General features: G+C 43.0%; 1 protein-coding gene and 1 long non-coding RNA gene across 3 annotated transcripts in view; one reads left to right on the top strand and one right to left on the bottom strand.

The window, feature by feature from the left end:
* LOC132521858 (uncharacterized) overlaps window positions 1–18,591 on the bottom strand; it is a 119,853-nt gene that overhangs the window by 68,143 nt on the left and 33,119 nt on the right. Inside the window, exon 2 of the long non-coding RNA XR_009540978.1 lies at window positions 5,717–5,806. This is a non-coding gene — a long non-coding RNA (uncharacterized LOC132521858). The remainder of the gene's footprint in view (window positions 1–5,716; window positions 5,807–18,591) is intronic.
* ACMSD (aminocarboxymuconate semialdehyde decarboxylase) overlaps window positions 1–18,591 on the top strand; it is a 61,947-nt gene that overhangs the window by 11,135 nt on the left and 32,221 nt on the right. Inside the window, exons 3-6 of one of the 2 annotated variants that reach the window (XM_060151519.1) lie at window positions 7,596–7,692; window positions 11,513–11,562; window positions 12,917–13,153; window positions 18,061–18,154. In XM_060151519.1, the coding sequence (XP_060007502.1) occupies window positions 7,596–7,692; window positions 11,513–11,562; window positions 12,917–13,153; window positions 18,061–18,154 (478 nt within the window). Of the gene's footprint in view, window positions 1–7,595; window positions 7,693–11,512; window positions 11,563–12,916; window positions 13,154–18,060; window positions 18,155–18,591 lie in introns of those variants that run through there. The other variant, XM_060151520.1, reaches the window with a different exon arrangement.

Genomic DNA, 18,591 nt, shown 5'->3' with positions numbered 1-18,591 from the left:
TCAAATAAATTCTCCTTTTTAAATTTAAGCTATTGAAGATAAAGCTACAGCTCCCTTGGATCAGCCCTCCCCATGCTCAAAAGTAATTCCTATTAACAGTTTGGTGGGTATCTTTCCAGACCTTTTCCTGTGATTTTACTTTTACATACATGCACCTATTAAAAAGGACATAGTATTATTTAATATGTTTATGTACATACCTTTAGCTAAGTCAATCAGGTTCCAAACAGAAAGCAAACAGCATACTTAGAATATTCTGAAAAGGGTTAATAAAGAGCCTGCTTATAAAGGTGTAGGCGTGGGATGAAGCTGTGGAGGTAGGCAGGGGTTGGATGATGAAGGGTCTTAGGCCAGGTTAAGGAGTTTGGATTTCACCTCAGGGCAACAAGAATCGATTCATGAGTTTTAAGTAGCGGAGGTAGCAAGATCTGATTTAGGGTTTTAAGAGTTTACCTGGCTGCTTTGTGGAGACTGGGCTGGAGGGGAGCAAGAGTGAAAGCAGCAAGAGATGAGGCTGGAGGCTGGAGGCTGGAGCAGTCGTCCAGGTGAGAGAGTATGGGGCTTGGACCAGAGCTGGAGCAGTGGAGGTGGAGAGAAGTGGGCCCTTGCAGCGTCCATTCTGGAGACAGAATTAACGGCATTGGGAAATGGATGGGATGGTGACACGTCAAGCCGAGGGAAGTGAGAAAATGATGTAGTCTCAGAGGGATGAGAAAGATAAAGCTGATATCAAAGGACAGAAGCGGCCAAGCCAGGAGGACAAGCAGATCTGGGGGAGAGAGCAGTAGGCTGAGTGAATAGAGCTGGAGGTGGTTGTAATAGAGCCTCCGTGGAGCTGTCCTTCAGAACCTCGTCATGTGGGAGAGAGGCTGCTTCCTGGTGACAGTGTCTGGGCCATTTCTGCCACCTTTGTACCTCAAGTCCAACCAGCCTGGCAGCTTGCATGGTCTAGAGGGAGAGCCTGAGTGGGGACTGGGGGCAGGGGGAGGAGAATGGAATCTGATATGAAATACTGAATTTTAAAATACATTTTTTCTTTTTTCCCTCTGTGCTAGTTTTTTCCTTGTTGTCTATCCATTCTGTGTGTAATAGTTTGCATCTACTAACCCCAAACTCCAAGTCTATCCCTCCCCCACCTCCCCTCCCCCTTGGAAACCACAAGTTTGATCTCTATGTCTGTGAGTCTGTTTCTGTTTTGTAGATAGGTTCATTTGTGTCATATTTTAGATTCCACAGATAAGTGGTATCATATGGTATTTGTCTTTCTCTGCCTGACTTACTTCACTTAGTATGACAATCTCTAGTTGCATCCATGTTGCTGCAAATGGCACTATTTCATTCTTTTTTATGGCTGAGTAGTATTCCTTTGTATATATATACCACATCTTATTTACCCATTCATCTGTCAATGAACATTTAGGTTGTTTCCATGTCTTGGCTATTGTGAATAGTGCTGCTATGAACATAGGGGTGCATGTATCTTTTTGAATTACAGTTTTGTCTGGATATATGCCCAGGAGTGGGAATGCTGTATCATATGGTTAATTCCATAAAATACATTTTTAATGATACACGATACCAGACATTTGAAATACCAGCCATATTTGAACTCATTTGCAGATAGTATTAGAACTAGGACTTAAGAATCAGAAGTGTCAGAAGTGAAGTTCCTTGGGAATCAGACTCTGAGATAGAGATGAGCATGCAGAAGGTTTATCAGGAAGTGCTCTTAGAGTGGACATCACTGAAAGGGAAAAGAAGGAAGCAGGATAAAACAGAGGGCAATGTCGAGCTGTGATGTAGTCTCAGTGGAGGCCTCAGCTGACCCTACAAAAAGCTCTAAAGCTAACCTCCAAAGTTGTCCCAAGTTGGGGAATGAGGGCAAGGAAGAGGGGCCTTTACATCTCTGTGGCAGTCCGTCATTCGAAGTGGGCTTCCCTGGAAATAAAGCAGGACTTTAAGGGTAAGTGATTTACACATAGGATCCAGGTTTCCTGACCGCTGTAGTTATCATGACTTCTACTACCCCATGCTGTTCTGGCTTAAAAAACATTAGAGGTATATTTGAAATGAGTTATCTGGGTGGCGATGGATGGTTGGAGAATTCTTTAATTAAAATAAAAATAACAAAAAGAACCCTTGATTTTCTTTCAAGAGTTTATAAAGAAACAATTTGTTTCTGAGTTGAAATAATTTAGAGCAGCTTGCTCCAATTACTTGATTATTAGTTAAGTTTAAGATCTTGGTTGATGTTGGGATCAATGTTAAAAACAGAACCTACGAGACCCCCCAGTCCCTCCCCTAGCAGCAAGTGCTGACTTCTGAGGCCCATTTATATCCCTGCGGGGATCCTGGGTTCCTAAATATCATGTGGGAGGGATCAAGAATTGATTCTCCACAATAACTGTCAGGTCCCAAAATACTGGTTGAAAAAGCAAAGAGAGGGCTTCCCTGGTGGTGCAGTGGTTGAGAGTTCGCCTGCCGATGCAGGGGACACGGGTTCATGCCCCGGTCCGGGAAGAACCCACATGCCGCGGAGCGGCTGGGCCCGTGAGCCATGGCCGCTGAGCCTGCGCGTCCGAACTGGGAGCCTATTGGGGCACAGCTGCCCTGTGGTAATTTTCACTGAGAAAGAGCTCCCCTGACAGTTGCTGTCATTCATTTGCCTTACGATGGATCCAGCATAAAGGGTGTGGAGTGAAAAGTTTAGTAAGTCTGATTCTCCTGTAACATAATTAGGGCAACCCCCCAAAAAGACTGGACTCCTTAGGAAATTATAGTAATTAACATTTGCTTACTAGATAGACAGCAATTACCAAATATCAGCCAGACAGGGTGGAATAATGGCTTCATGAACCTGGATTATTTTCCCAGTTCTATACCACTAAGAGCTCTATAGCAGCTAAGCTCTATACCACCGCATCTCATGGACTCAATGGTAAATGCAAGAGTTGAACTAAAGAAATGATCCGTTTCTGTTTTAACACGTTCTGCTTTGTCTGAAACCAAAACTTACTTGTGCACCTCCCAGAGAAACCCAATTTCCTCCCTTGCCATTGATAGTATATGGTAAAATCTGGCCATTGGATGAATCTAGAGACTGTCATACAGAGTGAAGTAAGTCAGAAAGAGAAAAACAAATATCGTATGTTAACGCATATATGTGGAACCTAGAAAAATGGTACAGATGAACCGGTTTGCAGGGCAGAAATTGAGATGCAGATGTAGAGAACAAATGTATGGACACCAAGGGGGGAAAGGGGTGGGGGTGGGGGTGGGGGTGGGGGTGTGATGAATTGGGAGATTGGGATTGACATGAATACACTGATGTGTATAAAATAGATAACTAATAAGGACGTGCTGTATAAAAAAATAAATAAAATAAAATTCAAAAAAACAAAAAACGAAACAAAATCTGGCCATCATTCATTAAGCAAGCTCTCTGGACTGTACTAAGTTCTCTACAAACATTCTAGTATTGAAACTTCTGTATCATTCTGTGTTCTTAGTTGCAAACAGCAGAATCCACTCTAGCTAGTTTAATTAGAGAAACAGCTCACAGGCTTTCTGGGAGGGCCAGAGATCAAGCTCAGAGGCTGTGCTAACAGAAACAATGCCCAATACCTGGCCGGGGACCTGTTCTAGCAAGGCTGTGAGACAGGAAGCTCATGCTGACGATGCTGACATTGGAGGGCAAAGCACTGCAGCTTCTGCTCCAGCCACGTCTGACACGTCAGGCAACACCCCTTATTAAAAGACTGGATTCTGCAGAGTCTCTGCTTCCTCACAGGGCTCACTTCCAAATCAAAGTCACACGTGGGGTCTTCTGATCGGCACAGCCTAGAGCACATGCCAGTGCCCCTGCTACAAGGGGAGCTGGGAAAGTGAATTCTGAATTCCCCCTCAGGAAGGAGGAATCATAATGTGAAAATATCTTCGCATATAGGAAGTGTTCCAAGGATGCTGGGTGGCTACAAGCATGACAAATAAAACGGTCCACATTTTACAGATAGAAAAAGTGAAGGTTAAACTCAGAAGGGCTGTAACTTAGCCAGTTAGACTGCTAGTAAGTAATTTAATGAGATTTAAGCCCCTATCTATTGAAATGCAGAGACCAGGCTCTCAGCACTCTGCTACACTGGGTATTTTATGGTAATTAAGCTTTCCTAGTAAGAAGCAAAAGAAAAAACTTCTAATTGCCAAATGAAAGTTTGTTTGTCAACTTTTTCTCTTTTACCACCACCCCTCTCTACTCCCTTCACAAATAAAAAGATGTGTTCCTATATTCTATTTGTGCATTCACTATCAGCACCCTTGCTTGCAAACAAAAGAAACAAAGAATGGTTAGTTTAAGCAGAAAAGGAATTTGTTGAAAGTATTTTAAGCCCCTCAAGAATTACAAAATGCTTAGGGAACCACACTCAAACGTGCAGGTGATTGAAGCCACGGCCAAGGCCATGCCACAGGTACAGCCCGGTTAGGACACTGCCACCAGCACCACTGCCAATGGACATAGCTCATGGCCACTGCTGGAATCAATACTGGCAGCATAAACTCAACTGTTCTTGTCTTTTTGCATCACTTGATTTTGATTCACAACCAAGCACTGATCTGTCAAGTTTGAGACAAGGAGAGCAAGTATTTGGGTTTAGTAGAGGGAGGCTGGGCCCTACCTCTACCAGTACTCTTGCAGGAGAGTCCCCAATCTAGGAAGGTGGTTCAGGTGCTGTCATTGTCAGCAAAGAATCAGAACTGAGGCAAATCAATCCTGATGTCCTGATCTCAGAGACTCGGCTCTGCCTGGGTGTAGATACCTGTCATAGTTACACAAGTCACTTGCTTACTGACCTATTCCCCAGTCTGTGAGCAATGAAAACATGGATGTGAGGGCTTGCTCATGCTTGGGAGATGTGCACAGGCTTCCACGCTTCAAGGTGAAAAGTGCTCGGCCTCGTCCATGAAGGAGATGGGGAAGGTTTAGTCCTTGGATCAGAAGGATAAAGGAGGAAGCTGTAGCAAGACCTGAGCGCAAGCCAAGAGGAAGAGGAGGAGTGCAGAGAACTCCATCAAGCACAACTCAAGGCCTTTGATCACCACACACTTACACGGCCATCCCGTAGGGCCCAAGGGCAACCTTGAGGCTCTGAAGCACCACCAGAGGTCATGTGTCCTTAAGCAAGGGAATGTCGGGAGACAGCCCAGTCTCTAATTGACCATACATCATTAATACTAAGAATACCTAACACTCAACATGTGTCAGGCACTCTACTAAGTGCTTTATAAAGATTATCCCATTTCATGCTCACAAGATCCCTTTAAGGTAAGTCATATTATTATAACTATCTTAAAAATGAGCCCAAACTCAGAAGTTTCTAGACAGAACAGCTAGCGGGACAGAGTCTGAGACTCCACAGATAGTTGATGTCACAAAGCAGAAGAAACCATGGAGCCATGGCTAAATGGGACGAGTTTGAACTAATCTGTGCCATCTGCCAAAATGATTTAAAGTAAGCGGTCATTATCGACTCTGACCAGGACTCTGTCCCACCCGTCCTGTTCTCTGGGCCAAAAGCAGTCCAAATCCAATGTATGAGTGCCTTGTATGCTGGGTGGTAAGCTGGAAGCAATACCTCCTCATGGAGCTGAAGAGGCTGCAATGAAAGCAGGGTAACTGAAGAACCAAGAATCTTCTTTCCTCCCAAAAGCAACCACTGACCTGTCACTCCAACGAAGCCTGGTCGAGAGAAGAAGGCTGTGCCCCAGTTATGCCAACTCCTCCAGGAGATCCAAGGAGTCCAGCACAGATCTTCAAATTTAAATAACAGAGAGAGAAAGATATTCAGATGTTCCAAATACAACATCACTGCAGAGCATAATAATAATAACATCTGAATGAAATAATGCCATTTGCAGCAACATGAACGGACCTAGAGATGATCATACTAAGTGAAGTAAGTCAGAGAGAGAAAGACATATATCATATGATATCACTTATATGTAGGATTTAAAATATGACAGAAATGAACTTGTCTACAAAACAGAAACAGACACACAGAGAGAACAGACTTGTGGTTGCCAAGGAGGAGGTGGGGTGGGAGAAGGATGATGGATTGGGAGTTTGGGATTAGTAGATGCAAACTATTACATATAGGATGGATAAACAACAAGGTCCTACTTTATAGCACGGGGAATTATATCCTGTGATAAACCATAATGGAAAAGAATATGAAAAGGAATGTATATATAACTGAATCACTTTGCTGTACAGTAGAGATTAACACAACATTGTAAATCAACTATACATCAATAGGGGACTCCCCTGGTGGTCCAGTGGTTAAGACTCTGTGCTTCCAAATGCAAGGGGCACAGGTTCAATCCCCGGTCAGGGAACTAAGATCCCACATGCCACACGGTGCAGCCAAAAACAAAACAAAACAAAACAAAAAAAACCAAACTACACATCAATAAATTTTAAAATAATAATAAAATATTAATATCTACAAATAATAATAACCTTTGGCTTATGGAACCTCTGCTCAGCCAGCTCAAGTACTCTGTTCTTTGCCTCTGTGGATGGGAATCTGTGCCTTAATTTCTTCCTTTTCTCACAGTCTTTCCAATCTCCATGCTTATGACCTAACTTTCTGATGGCAGATTACTAACTTGTCTTTTTTCCTCAACTATATATCCTTAAAGTTTTACATCAGTCAAAGAAAGTATATTGCCCACCTTAGGTGCCACATAAATATTTGTTTTATAAATTGAAAAAAAAAACTGAGAAAACTGAGGCTCAGAGATGTTGTTTAACTTGCTCATGGTCACACAGTAAGTGGCAGAATAGGGATTTGAACCTTAGCAGTCTGATTTCAGGGACCTGGATCAGAACTTTTCCCTTTTCTTTAGGGATCAGCAACAGGAGGCCCAATTAAGAGGCCGCTGCCATGCTCCACACAGACACTTAGTTTGCACCTCCCCACCCCCGCACTGAGTATTAAAAGGTAGTGTACAAGGCAGGCATGATGCCTGGTAGAGGTAGCAGCTCAGAACCAAATTTCACATAAGCTGCTAGACTGATTCACTGCATGGCCTGCCTCCTCCTGCAGGTGTTGACATCAGTGGGCCCTGCTCTGCTAGACAAATTATTTACTCTCACTATCCATCTGTTGCTTCTCTATAAAACAAGAGGGTTGGACTAGATGGTCTATCTCAGAGGTCCTTTCAATTCTAAAATGTTATGAATCTAGAGTTTTCCAGATGCTGGGCTATCCTCTTGGGTCTTGGAGCCAGAGGTTCTGGCAAGGTGACTTACACAATCCTCAGCTGTGTAGTCCCAAAAGGCCATGACCATGACCTTGTTCTCTCTGTGTCCAGCCACTGACATCCACAGAGCACACCCCTTCAAATCCAAGCCAATATTAAGGCACAAGGACAAAGAGTTGAGTTCTGTTAAATAAATAGATTTCTACTTCTTCGAGGATTAAGTAAAAAAAACCCTAAAAAGGTTAGGGGAGAACCACGTTCCAAAGCATACAAGGAAGGATTAATCTAAGTAAGCTTAGGTCACCTTTGATGCTGATGTGAGTTTTCTGACTCAGGGAGAAGCAAAGATGCTGAAAGATGGAAAGGTCTTCAGAGTGGTCCAAGAGAACTGCTGGGACCCAGAAGTTCGCCTTAGAGAAATGGACCAAACAGGTACTTCCAATGAGAAACACTACCAATGTTTGCATCTGATGTAAGAGGCATGTCTACCGCTAAAGTCTGTTGACCACTTTAGGTGATTTATGTGATGACATCTCCTTTTATCCTCCAAGCCAGGCTGTTCCAGCTTCACTGGGGGAGGGATGGCACCTTCCACAGTGATGTTTTTAGAGTGTGGATTTAAAATTTTTTGAAATTAGGTATACCGTTTTAAAGTAGAATGCTGTATTAAACACATTTTAAGTTCAACTGCATAGTATTTACTTATTATAGAGCCAATTAAAACAGTAAAAATAAGAGTTCACAGATTAAGGATGCCAAGTGCCTGGTTAGTCAGATTCAGGATCCGATTTCTTTCTGTAGTTTCTTTTGGTGCACAGTACACAGAATGTCCCCACTGACACATAAGGGGTGGAAACGGGAGCAGTTTACAAAAAAGTTAATCATGTAATCTCAGAATACTCTACAATGAAACCAAGCCAGAAATTCGAAAGGGGAGAATGAGGAAATTTTTGTTTCCAAGCTGAGTCACTAACCATTTCTAAGAACTGCTTGCATTCCTCATCCCATATTTTAAAATCAAACAAATCCCCATAATTTAAAAGAATTATGAAAGCCTATCTAAAATATGGTATGATGGGTAGGGGATAAGATAAAACAAAATAAAACATAATAAAATAGTAAAATAAAAGTGTGGCATGACAGACGCATTGTACTTTCACTTGTTACTACCTGGTTGACCGTGCCACCAAGGAGAGCGTGCTCCAATGAGAGAACCCAGCCTTCTGAACACGCGTGGGATCTGCCCAGAGACTGTGATGGGGAACTCCCCATGACAACACTGTCAGGCCTAAATTTTGACATCAGTGGTCTAGATTTAATCCAGAAAACAAACAATTCACACACACAAATAAAAGAGCCCTTTAGAACTACCACCTTCCTAACCAAGGACAAATGTATAAGAAGTTCAAAAAATACACACAGAGATGGCAGGAGACATTTTATTCCAAGGTCTGCATAAAACAAGTTCATAGATATCAGCCCCAAATAAGGAGGTGGTCTCTGGCATGTTAGAATTTGGTATAGCTACTTTAGGCTAGATATTGCTTTATAGATTTTTTTAAATAATTAAAAGTACATCTAAATTGCATTCAAATTGAACTTTGCGGAAAGCCTGAAGCACTTCTGTAGACCATTCCATAGAACATAGTATATATGCCCCATGTACTAGAATGGGGGTGGTAGGGGCACTGAGAGAGAACAGCTTTTCAGACTGACAGCAAAGACAGCAAAGGTCTTACTCTAAATGTGAAGCACAAGCAGCTCCCACCTCTCACGGAGAAAACTAGTGGAAAGGAGACTCAGATGACTGGTGTCAGAACCATTGCTCACGACTGCAGGTTAGGTGAAGAGTGTCTCCTTTGGTTTTTGTTGTTTGTTTCATTCCGCAGCTATCCTTAGGAGGACAGTCAAGTCTAACCCTTGCTGAGCATTTTTCTTTGTGCCAGGTACTGTTCTCAGCACCTGACATGTATTAACTCAATTCCTATAACAACCATCGTAGGTGGCGTCTATTATTATGCCCATTTTACAGACGAAGAAACTGAGGAACAGAGGTTAAGCAATTTGTCCAAGATCGCACAACTTGTAGGGGGGAAAGCCGAGATTTGAACCCAGGCAGTCTGGATCCAAGTGCTTAACAGGTGCATCCTACTGCCACTGCCGAGGTAAAAGAATGATGAAGGCACAGCACAGAAGGTTCCAGCAAGCCATGCCATCTTCACAGGGAGAAATATGTAATTGCAGTCCCTGGTTTACTTCATCACATCTCTATGTGGCAGGCATGGTTGTACCTAGTGCCACCTGAGGGGTATTAGGAGGTGAAGTGATTTGCTCGGGATTACACAGCAGTAAATGGCAGAGCTAGAATTATACCTAGGACTGTCTCTCTCATTCCATCACTTTTCCCAAGGGAGCTTTTCCCAAGCCTCCCTCAGGATGAGACCTGCCTGGGGTGTTTATTAAAACCTTTTTTCAGGGCCCATCCATTGAGTCACAGTTTCCAAAGGAGGGCCTAGGAATTTGTTTTTACAATGTTCTCTTCCCTCCACCCCCTGGCCCCTATAGCCATTTTACTCAGCAGGTGAGTCTGGGGAACACTGTGCTATTGCCAAACTGTTAAACACCACTTTAAAAACAATCAGCTCTCATTGGGTTAGACTTGTTTCCTTCCCTTCTTGATTCCCAGGAACCAAAGAACATGTGTCCAAATCAACCAACACATAAATAATGCAATTTACTATGTTAATATAAAATATGGTGACAAGTGATGGCCACTGGGGTATACAGAAGGTGCAAGGCTGGACAGCAGCCTCATCCCACCACTTGCAGGCCATGTGATCTAATCTATAAAATGAAATACAGTAATGTAAGAAAAAGCATTTGTGTAAATGTAAAGATTTTACAATTGAACAGCATTTATCTGTTGTATACTAATCACTGAATACAAATCATATCTGTGACAATGTTTAACAATGCTCTCTAATCAAACGCTGTAGTGTCTAGTCCTCACTAAACAATGATTTATTTATTCATATATTGGGTATGTTAAGGATAGAACATGGACAGACAGGTGCATGTGGTGTTGAAATTCAAGTAGGGCACGGCACAGGATAAACAACCACAGTCATGCAGACTGTAATAAGTTATCAGAAAAGGAAAGGAACAGAACAATGGGATAGAGAGTGGATGGAGTTGGGGAAGGTCTCTCTGAGGATCTGACATTTGAACGGAGACCTTAGGGTAAAAAGGAGCTCGTCCTGTGATGAGCCATAAGGAGGGCATTCCAGGCAGATGGAACAGCAGTGCAAGGGTCCTGGGGCAGGAAAGCACTCCAAAGAACAGGCAGGAGGTCTATGAAGCTCAACGTGAGCTCCCAGGAGAGACAGAGCCTTATAGACCGTGTTCAAGTTTGGAGTTTACTCTGAATGTGATGAAAAGTGCTTGGAAGTTTTGAGCAAGGTAGTGAGTTGATCTAAGTTTTAACCCTTACCCTGGCTTCCAAGTGTAGAACAAACTGTAAGAGGACAAGAGTGGTAGTCGGAGACCAGCTCAGAAGCTTCTGCAGTGGTCCACGTAGGAAATACTGGTGGCTTGGACCAGGCAGTGGCAGGAGATGGGGAGAGGTGAGCACATGAAAGGAACTGGAGTAGAGCTAACAGGACTTGCTGCTGGGTTGGACGTGGGCACGAGGGAAAGAGGAGCCACCATTGCTTTGGCAGCATCTCTCCTGATAACCCAGCTCCAGAAGTGTGAAGGTAAGAGAGTGTAGGCATCCTGGATGCTGGATTCTGGAACCACACTCAGGGTCTCATTCTGGGCATTCCAGACAGTGGGACTCTACCCATGCTCACTTGTGAGATGAATTAAAGGGGCCAGGAAGGTGCCTGAGAAATACGGTCTGTCATGCATGACCTAAGATGAAAAGCCCTAAAAAAATTGATTGGGAAATGTCTTGCTTAAATAAAACTTCACAGGAAGGAGGGTTGGAAAACACCTTTGAAAAATTGCTTTTTAGTTTTTCTTGAATGATCTCACTTCTGTCCAGCCTTTACTCCTCTCCTTAGAACTGACGCCGAGGGATGAGGGAAGCCTGGGACAGAGACCCTGCGAGAAGGGGGACAGGGAGAAGCAGCGAGGGAGGGGAGAGAGGAAAGACGGTGGGACGGAGACTTGCTGGGCTCCTCAGCCCTGGGAAATGTCGGAGTGCCCAGGCCAATCTTCTCATTAGCTTTGCCTTTGTGTCTGTGTCTAGGAGTGACCGTGCAAGCCCTTTCCACGGTTCCCGTCATGTTTAGCTACTGGGTGAGTGTGAAACCTCAATCCATCTCCTTGGTGGGCGAAGGCTCACTCACGTCCAGCTCCCTAGCAAGTAGACAAATGCCTCAAGTCTCGAACATTGCCCACCCAACTCTCCACCCCTTCAGAGATCAGCAGGGTCCCTCAGCTTCTCACACCACACCGTCCCCTCCCAGGCCTGTCTTCCTAGTCATGTCCTTGCTCTAGACCTGCACGGTCCAGTATGGTAGCCAATGGCTGCAGGTTGCTATGTGACTCGAATTGCATTTCCACTGGACAGCACAGTTCTAGACCCAACCTTAATCTCCATCAGAACTGACCTGTCTGCTGACTCATTCCTGCGGTGCCTAGCTTAGTAACTGACAAGCCAGCTTATTCAAAAGTGATAATGATTTTGAGGCAGGGGAAGTGATGATAATGGCCTAATATGTTGCCTCTCCCATGGAAATATACAATTCAAAACAGGATTCCTAGAGTTGGATGCCTTTCCCCGAGTGACTAAGTCTTGAGTGCTAAAAGTTTCAGGCATGATGGCAAGCCTGTGGAAGGACATTTTTGTACATAGTTGGGGGTGCACTAAGTACCCTCTCAACCAAATAAACATTCACACGTGTTGTTATTTAATAAGCAATGGAAATACCACCTGCTCACACTTACTTCCTCCACCTGTGCTCATGATTCTAGTATTAGTGATTCAATCCTTATCTGTTCCTATCATGAGATTCACTACTTAAAATCCCCTAAGACCTCGAGATACCTGAATTTACCAGACTGGGTGCTATTCTGACTGGGCAACTGGGATTGCAGGCGAATACCAAATTCTTAGCAGTGGGGTGGGATGATGTTGAAAGACAGCAGTAGCGGAGAGATTACTCTTGAGTGTCACTGCCAACAGGAAGGACACAGAGAAGGACAGACAGGAACAGGAGAGGTCCATAAGCAGCCCGGCATCCTCTGAGGAGGCGTGACAAGGAGGTGCCCTGAAATCGGGCACTCACCAGGCCCAGCTCCTGGGGTTGGGAGGGGGGATGCCTAGGTGTGCAGCCCTGCAGACTCCTGTCTGCAGTTGGTGGGGTGGCCCACCCTCATTCCATGTCTAGTGTAGGATTCCAGGCCCTTCTGATTACAGCCCCAGTTTTTCTAATTAATCAGCAATATGCTAGCAGTTTTCTTTGCCTTGGCAATGAATGGCTTCTGGGTCTCCTGTGGCCAAGGCCTAACTCAGGCTGTCCTTCAGCTTTCTGAGGGGTAAAGCCACTGAGAGTGACAAATGACTGAGCCCTGAGGAGGTGCTGATCAGAGTAAATATCTAAAGAAGCAAGTTTTGAACCATGTGCTTTCCCTTACCTGTGTCCACCAGGCGAAACCTCAGGACACTTTAGAGCTGTGCCAGCTTCTAAACAATGACCTAGCTGCCACTGTTGCGAGCAACCCAAGGAGGTTTGTGGGTCTGGGGACATTGCCCATGCAGGCCCCTGGGCTGGCGGCCAAGGAGCTGGAGCGCTGTGTGAAGGAGCTGGGCTTTCCGGGGGTTCAGATTGGCTCCCACATCAACGAGTGGGACCTGAACGCCCAGGAACTCTTCCCAGTGTACGCGGTGAGTACGTGGCGCTCACTCTCGGAGCGTGGCCAGGCACTGTGCTCGGTGTCCCTGGGTGGGAGAGATGCCTGATGACATGCTAGATGTAGGGGGAAATGTGGAAAGAGCTCCCCCAAATAAGTGGGCCATCCTACTAGAAGAGGGACAGGTGGAAATGCTTCCCAGGCCAGCCCTAAGTTAACTCAGTGAAATCTCTCTTCTTTCTAGCCCCCTTGATCTCCTTTTAAAGTTTCATTTGGAATAAAATAGATAACCAACCAGGACCTACTGTATAGCACAGGGAACTCTGTTCAATATTCTGTAATAACCTAAATGGGAAAAGAATTTGAAAAAGAATAGATACATGTATATGCTCAACTGAATCACTTTGCCGTACACCTGAAACTAACCCAACATTGTTAATCAACTGTGCTCCAATATAAACTAAAAATTTAAAAAAAATTTTTTAAATAAAGAGGTTATGTAAACTGGAAAAAAAAGTTTCATTTGGAAGCCAAAATACTACCCTCACCACAGCCACTGTGCAAAAGAATCAGGTTAATGACATACCCCAAAGTATTTGTTTTTGCTTTGGAAAAAAGTTCTTATCATTTTTCAAAATTATGAAATAATTTAGAAGAATCTGCAGAAAATACAAAAATGTTTAAAGAGGAAAACAGCTATACATAAAATAAATAAGCATCAAGGATTTACTGTATAGCACAAGGAATTATACCCAATATCTTGTAATAACCTGTAATGGAATAGAATCTGCAAAAAACAAACCAAATCACTATGCTGTACACCTGAAACTAACACAATATTGTAAATGAACTATACTTTAAATAAATAGGAAAACAAAAAGAACCCATAATTCTGCCACCCAAAGATGAGTAAACACTGTTAATAGTACATTTCATTTCTCTTTTTTTCTTTTTTTTTTTTGCGGTACGCAGGCCTCTCACTGTTGTGGCCTCTCCTGTTGCGGAGCACAGGCTCTGGATGTGCAGGCTCAGCGGCCATGGCTCAGGGGCCCAGCCGCTCTGCGGCATGTGGGATCTTCCCAGACCGGGACACGAACCCATGTCCCCTGCATCGGCAGGCGGACTCTCAACCACTGCGCCACCAGGGAAGCCCCATTTATCTTTTTATTTGCATACATCTGCATATTTTATATTTTAATGAAATTGGAAATACACTATACATGTGATTTTTTAATAATGTTTTTATTTTTTTAATTTTTGCCTGCATTGGGTCTTTGATGCTGTGTGCAGGCTTTTCTCTAGTTGCAGCGAGCAGGGGCTACTCCTCGTTGTGGTGTGCGGGCTTTTCATTGTGGTGGCTTCTCTTGTTGCGGAGCATGGGCTCTAGGCACGCAAGCTTCAGTAGTTGTGGCACATGGGCTCAGTAGTTGTGGCTCGCGGGCTCCAGAGCACAGGCTTAGTAGTTGTGGTGCACGGGCTTAGCTGCTCTGCGGCATGTGGGATCTTCCCGGACCAGGGCTCAAACCTGTGTCCCCTGCATTGGCAGGCAGATTCTTAACCACTGTGCCACCAGGGAAGCCCCTAAACATGCGATTTTGTATCCTAATTGAGAATTTCCAACCTAAGTGAAAATTCTCTCAATGCATGATTTTAAAATAACTGCATAATATTCCAATATATGGATATGTTTTATTTAACCAACCCGCAATTAAGATACTTTTTAAGCCATATATTTTTTAAATGTAGTATAATAAAAATATGCAACAAAAATAATACCATCAAAATGTTAACATTTGATGAAACTAGATGGTAAATATATGGGTGTTCATTTTAGTTGTTTATAACTTTCTATATTTGAAATATTGCATAATGAGATACATTTTCAAAAACACAGTGCCATCCATTTCTGAAATATCCAACAGAAGTGTCCACAGTCCCATGGTCCTCTCTACCTTCTGTTCTTTCTGTACATAAATCTGCTTTCCTTAATTCCAGGATTCAAGATGCATAATTCTTTATTCAATTGCATTTTTTAAAAATTTCTTACTTGCCTCCTAGAATTATAATAGTATCATTTTCTGTTATTTTCACTGTAAATGCAAAATCTTCAATAATGAATTAAGTAGATGTTGGTAGACTCATCAGGCAATATAATCACTGATGATTTATTCATTTAATATTTATTGAGCTCTGACTACATGCAGAATGCATTCCATGCCTGTATCTGTGGACACTGCCCACCAGCTGGGGGACTGCCTGTTAAATTGCCTCCTAATGACCTGAAAGATTTAGTTAATGTTCCTCTAAATATCAGACTCCCAGAAGATGATTGGCTGCAGTGGCTGAACTGATCCAGTGAATGTTTTCTAGAAACTTTAATGAGCTCTGAAAGAGGATGTATTTACTTGTGCATCCAAATTGTTTCAGCACAGTATGAGCAAGCCTTCAGCTGTAGGTCATTTTAGGATTCACTGGAATCGGCTTTATGAATTACTAAGGGGCTCAGAACGCAATAGCAGCCCATTGGGGTCCAAATGGTCATTTATGTGACCAGCTCAGTCAATCATTCTAACTAGGCTGTTTTGGGGGATACCAGTCTCTGTGGGGATTCAAAAGAGCATCCTGGCCCCATGTGACTTGTGATGTCCTGGAGTTGATAGCACATTTGTTTGGTTAGCAAGACTTGCCAGCCTTAGCACTATCTAACTCGCATCAGTAACGTGCTGAAACAAATGAGAGGAGTTTCTGTGAGCCAAGTTGGCTTCGTCATCTCGAGGGCAGCCTGAGCTCCAGAGCACCCAACTGTCCCCCTTATCTCCTAGACCTCCCTTCTTAGTGAGCAAACCCAACAGCACACGCTCAGGTCAGTTTTCAGGTACAAAAATGATTTTGTGGTGAGTACGAAGCAAACAGAGTGGTAGTGGCAGACTGCCTATCATTTATCAGCCAGAAGACCTGAGTAAGTTACTTAGCCTCTATCTGCCTTAGTTTCCTTCTCTTTAAAATGGGAGTAATAAAAGTACTCATCTCATAAAGGATTAAACTAGTTAACAATTGTAAAATTGCTATATATATTAAAAATATATATTAAATATATTAAATTAGATATTATATATAATATATAAATATATAATAATACATATGTTATATAAAATGGGAGTAATGAAAGTGCTCATCTCATAAAGGATTAAACTAGTTAACAATTGTTACGTATAAAATATGCTATGTATAAAATATGCTATGCTATGCTATGTATAAAATATGCTATGTATAAAATAAATATAATATACAAAAATATATGAGTATATATAATATATAAAATGCATAGTAGTATATAATATACATAGGATATATATTATATATAAAATATACATATATATATAAACAGCTTTGGCACATGGTAAGTGCTCACTAAATTTAAACTATCATGATTTTGAGGGTATAAGTGGCTTCTTTTTATATTCTCTACAATGTCTCACATGCAGAAGGTGATCAGAAATATTTGTTAATTTGAATTGAATAGAAATGAACCATCACACGTACACAGAATAAAGCTTTATCCTTATGAGGAGTGAAATCCAACAAAGATACCAGGATCACATGCCTTTGTCAAGCCCAAACCATCCCAAGAAGTTGATAACTCTTTCCAGCCTGCATCCGTTATTAGAAACCAATCAGCTCCTCTCCCTTCAAAAGATTTCTATCTCTTCCGCTCCCCAGAACCTGTTGAATTAGGAGGGCTTTCTTCAATCTGCCCGTTGCCTGCCACTTCCAGAATCCCCTATTGTCCCGGAATTATTTCTCCATTTTGAAAAGGCTTATGTACACAAGTCACATTGCATCAGCCTGGTTAGCCCAAATGTTTATATGTAGAGGTAGGATGATTCACCCCAGCACCCCAATATATTTGGAAAAGAAATGGTCCAGGGCTTCCCTGGTGGCGCAGTGGTTGAGAGTCTGCCTGCCGATGCAGGGGACACAGGTTCGTGCCCCGGTCCGGGAAGATCCGACATGCTGTGGAGCGGCTGGGCCCGTGAGCCATGGCCGCTGAGCCTGCCCGTCTGGAGCTTGTGCTCCACAACGGGAGAGGCCACAACAGTGAGAGGCCCGCATACCGCAAAAAAAAAAAAAAGAAATGGTCCAAGGAAAATCTGTTTTGAACCTTGACAAGCAACTAATATTAAAATCCTGTTGTGAGGACTTTTTCTAATTAACCATTGTGTCGAATAAAGGTCATTTCCTCCAGATGGTATTTCTATTTCCCAGAAGGTCCTGGAGCAGGTTTGCTCATGACAGTCTTTTCAGTACCTGCCTGGCTGAGGCACTGAGAGCTCTTTCCTTTCTAAAGTCATCTCATACACAGCGGACTCTTCAGGCGCTCAACTGTGGTCCTGAGGCTTTGTGAGTGCCTGTAGATCCCAGAAATTCCCACCCAGTGTCAGGCTCGGAGTGGCCAGATGGCGTAGGTCAGGCCAGTTATGAGCCCCTGGCTCCCAACTCATCACTTCCTCACTTTCCACATCTTCGGGTTTCCAAGAGAGGGAGAGGAGGGAACACTCCACCCCTGACTTCAACACTACAATCTAAGCAGTCCTTCCGAAAGAGGGGACCAAACAGGAACCAGCAGGGGAAATTTCCTCACGTTTGAGGTGTGAGATCAGTCCTTGAGTGTTTTGCTCTCAGCCAAAGTGTTTCAAGGGTAGATGTTTCATCAACCTCAATGTTAAATCCACCAACACCTTTGTTAATTCTAAGTGTTCTTTTTAGTTGCCAAGCAGGAGCAGAGTTTATCAATATTCTTTTATATAGATCAGAAAAAATATTTTAGTTTATTTATTCAGATCACTGTAGACCCAGAGAAAAGCAATACCCTAAAATAGTGCCCTATAATTTGCTGCCTCATCCAAATAACCCCCTCACTCTCTCATTGCTTCTTTGAAGGAGGCTGAAAAGCTGAACTGTTCCCTATTTGTGCACCCCTGGGACATGCAGATGGATGGACGGATGGCCAAATACTGGTTCCCTTGGCTCATAGGTTTGTGTCAGCTTGGGATCTGGAAAAGAGAGTCAAGCCCTTAGTTTTTCCAATTATCTATGGGACCCTATTATTGACATAGGGTCATAGAGAGAAAGTATGAATAACTAACAGGATTGTGAGTTATTGAGCTCTTACTCAGATAGTGCTATATGTATTACCTCATTTAATTTTTTTAATTGAAGTATAGTTGATTTACAATGTTTCAGGTATACAGCAAAGTGATTCAGTTAGATTACCTCATTTAATTTTAATCTTATCCACACAAAACTTTATGAGGTTGACACTATAATAGCCAGGTTTTTTTTTGTTTTTTTTTTTGGCTGGGCCACATGGCTTGCAGGTTATCTAAGCTCCCCAACCAGGGATCAAACCTGTGCCCCCTGAAGTGGAAACTCGGAGTCCTAACCACTGGCCCACCAGGGAATTCCCTGTAA

Source organism: Lagenorhynchus albirostris, chromosome 6, assembly GCF_949774975.1.
Source record: "Lagenorhynchus albirostris chromosome 6, mLagAlb1.1, whole genome shotgun sequence".
NCBI classification, from domain to species: Eukaryota; Metazoa; Chordata; class Mammalia; order Artiodactyla; family Delphinidae; genus Lagenorhynchus; species Lagenorhynchus albirostris.
This window is presented reverse-complemented; position numbering and strand designations above follow the sequence as displayed.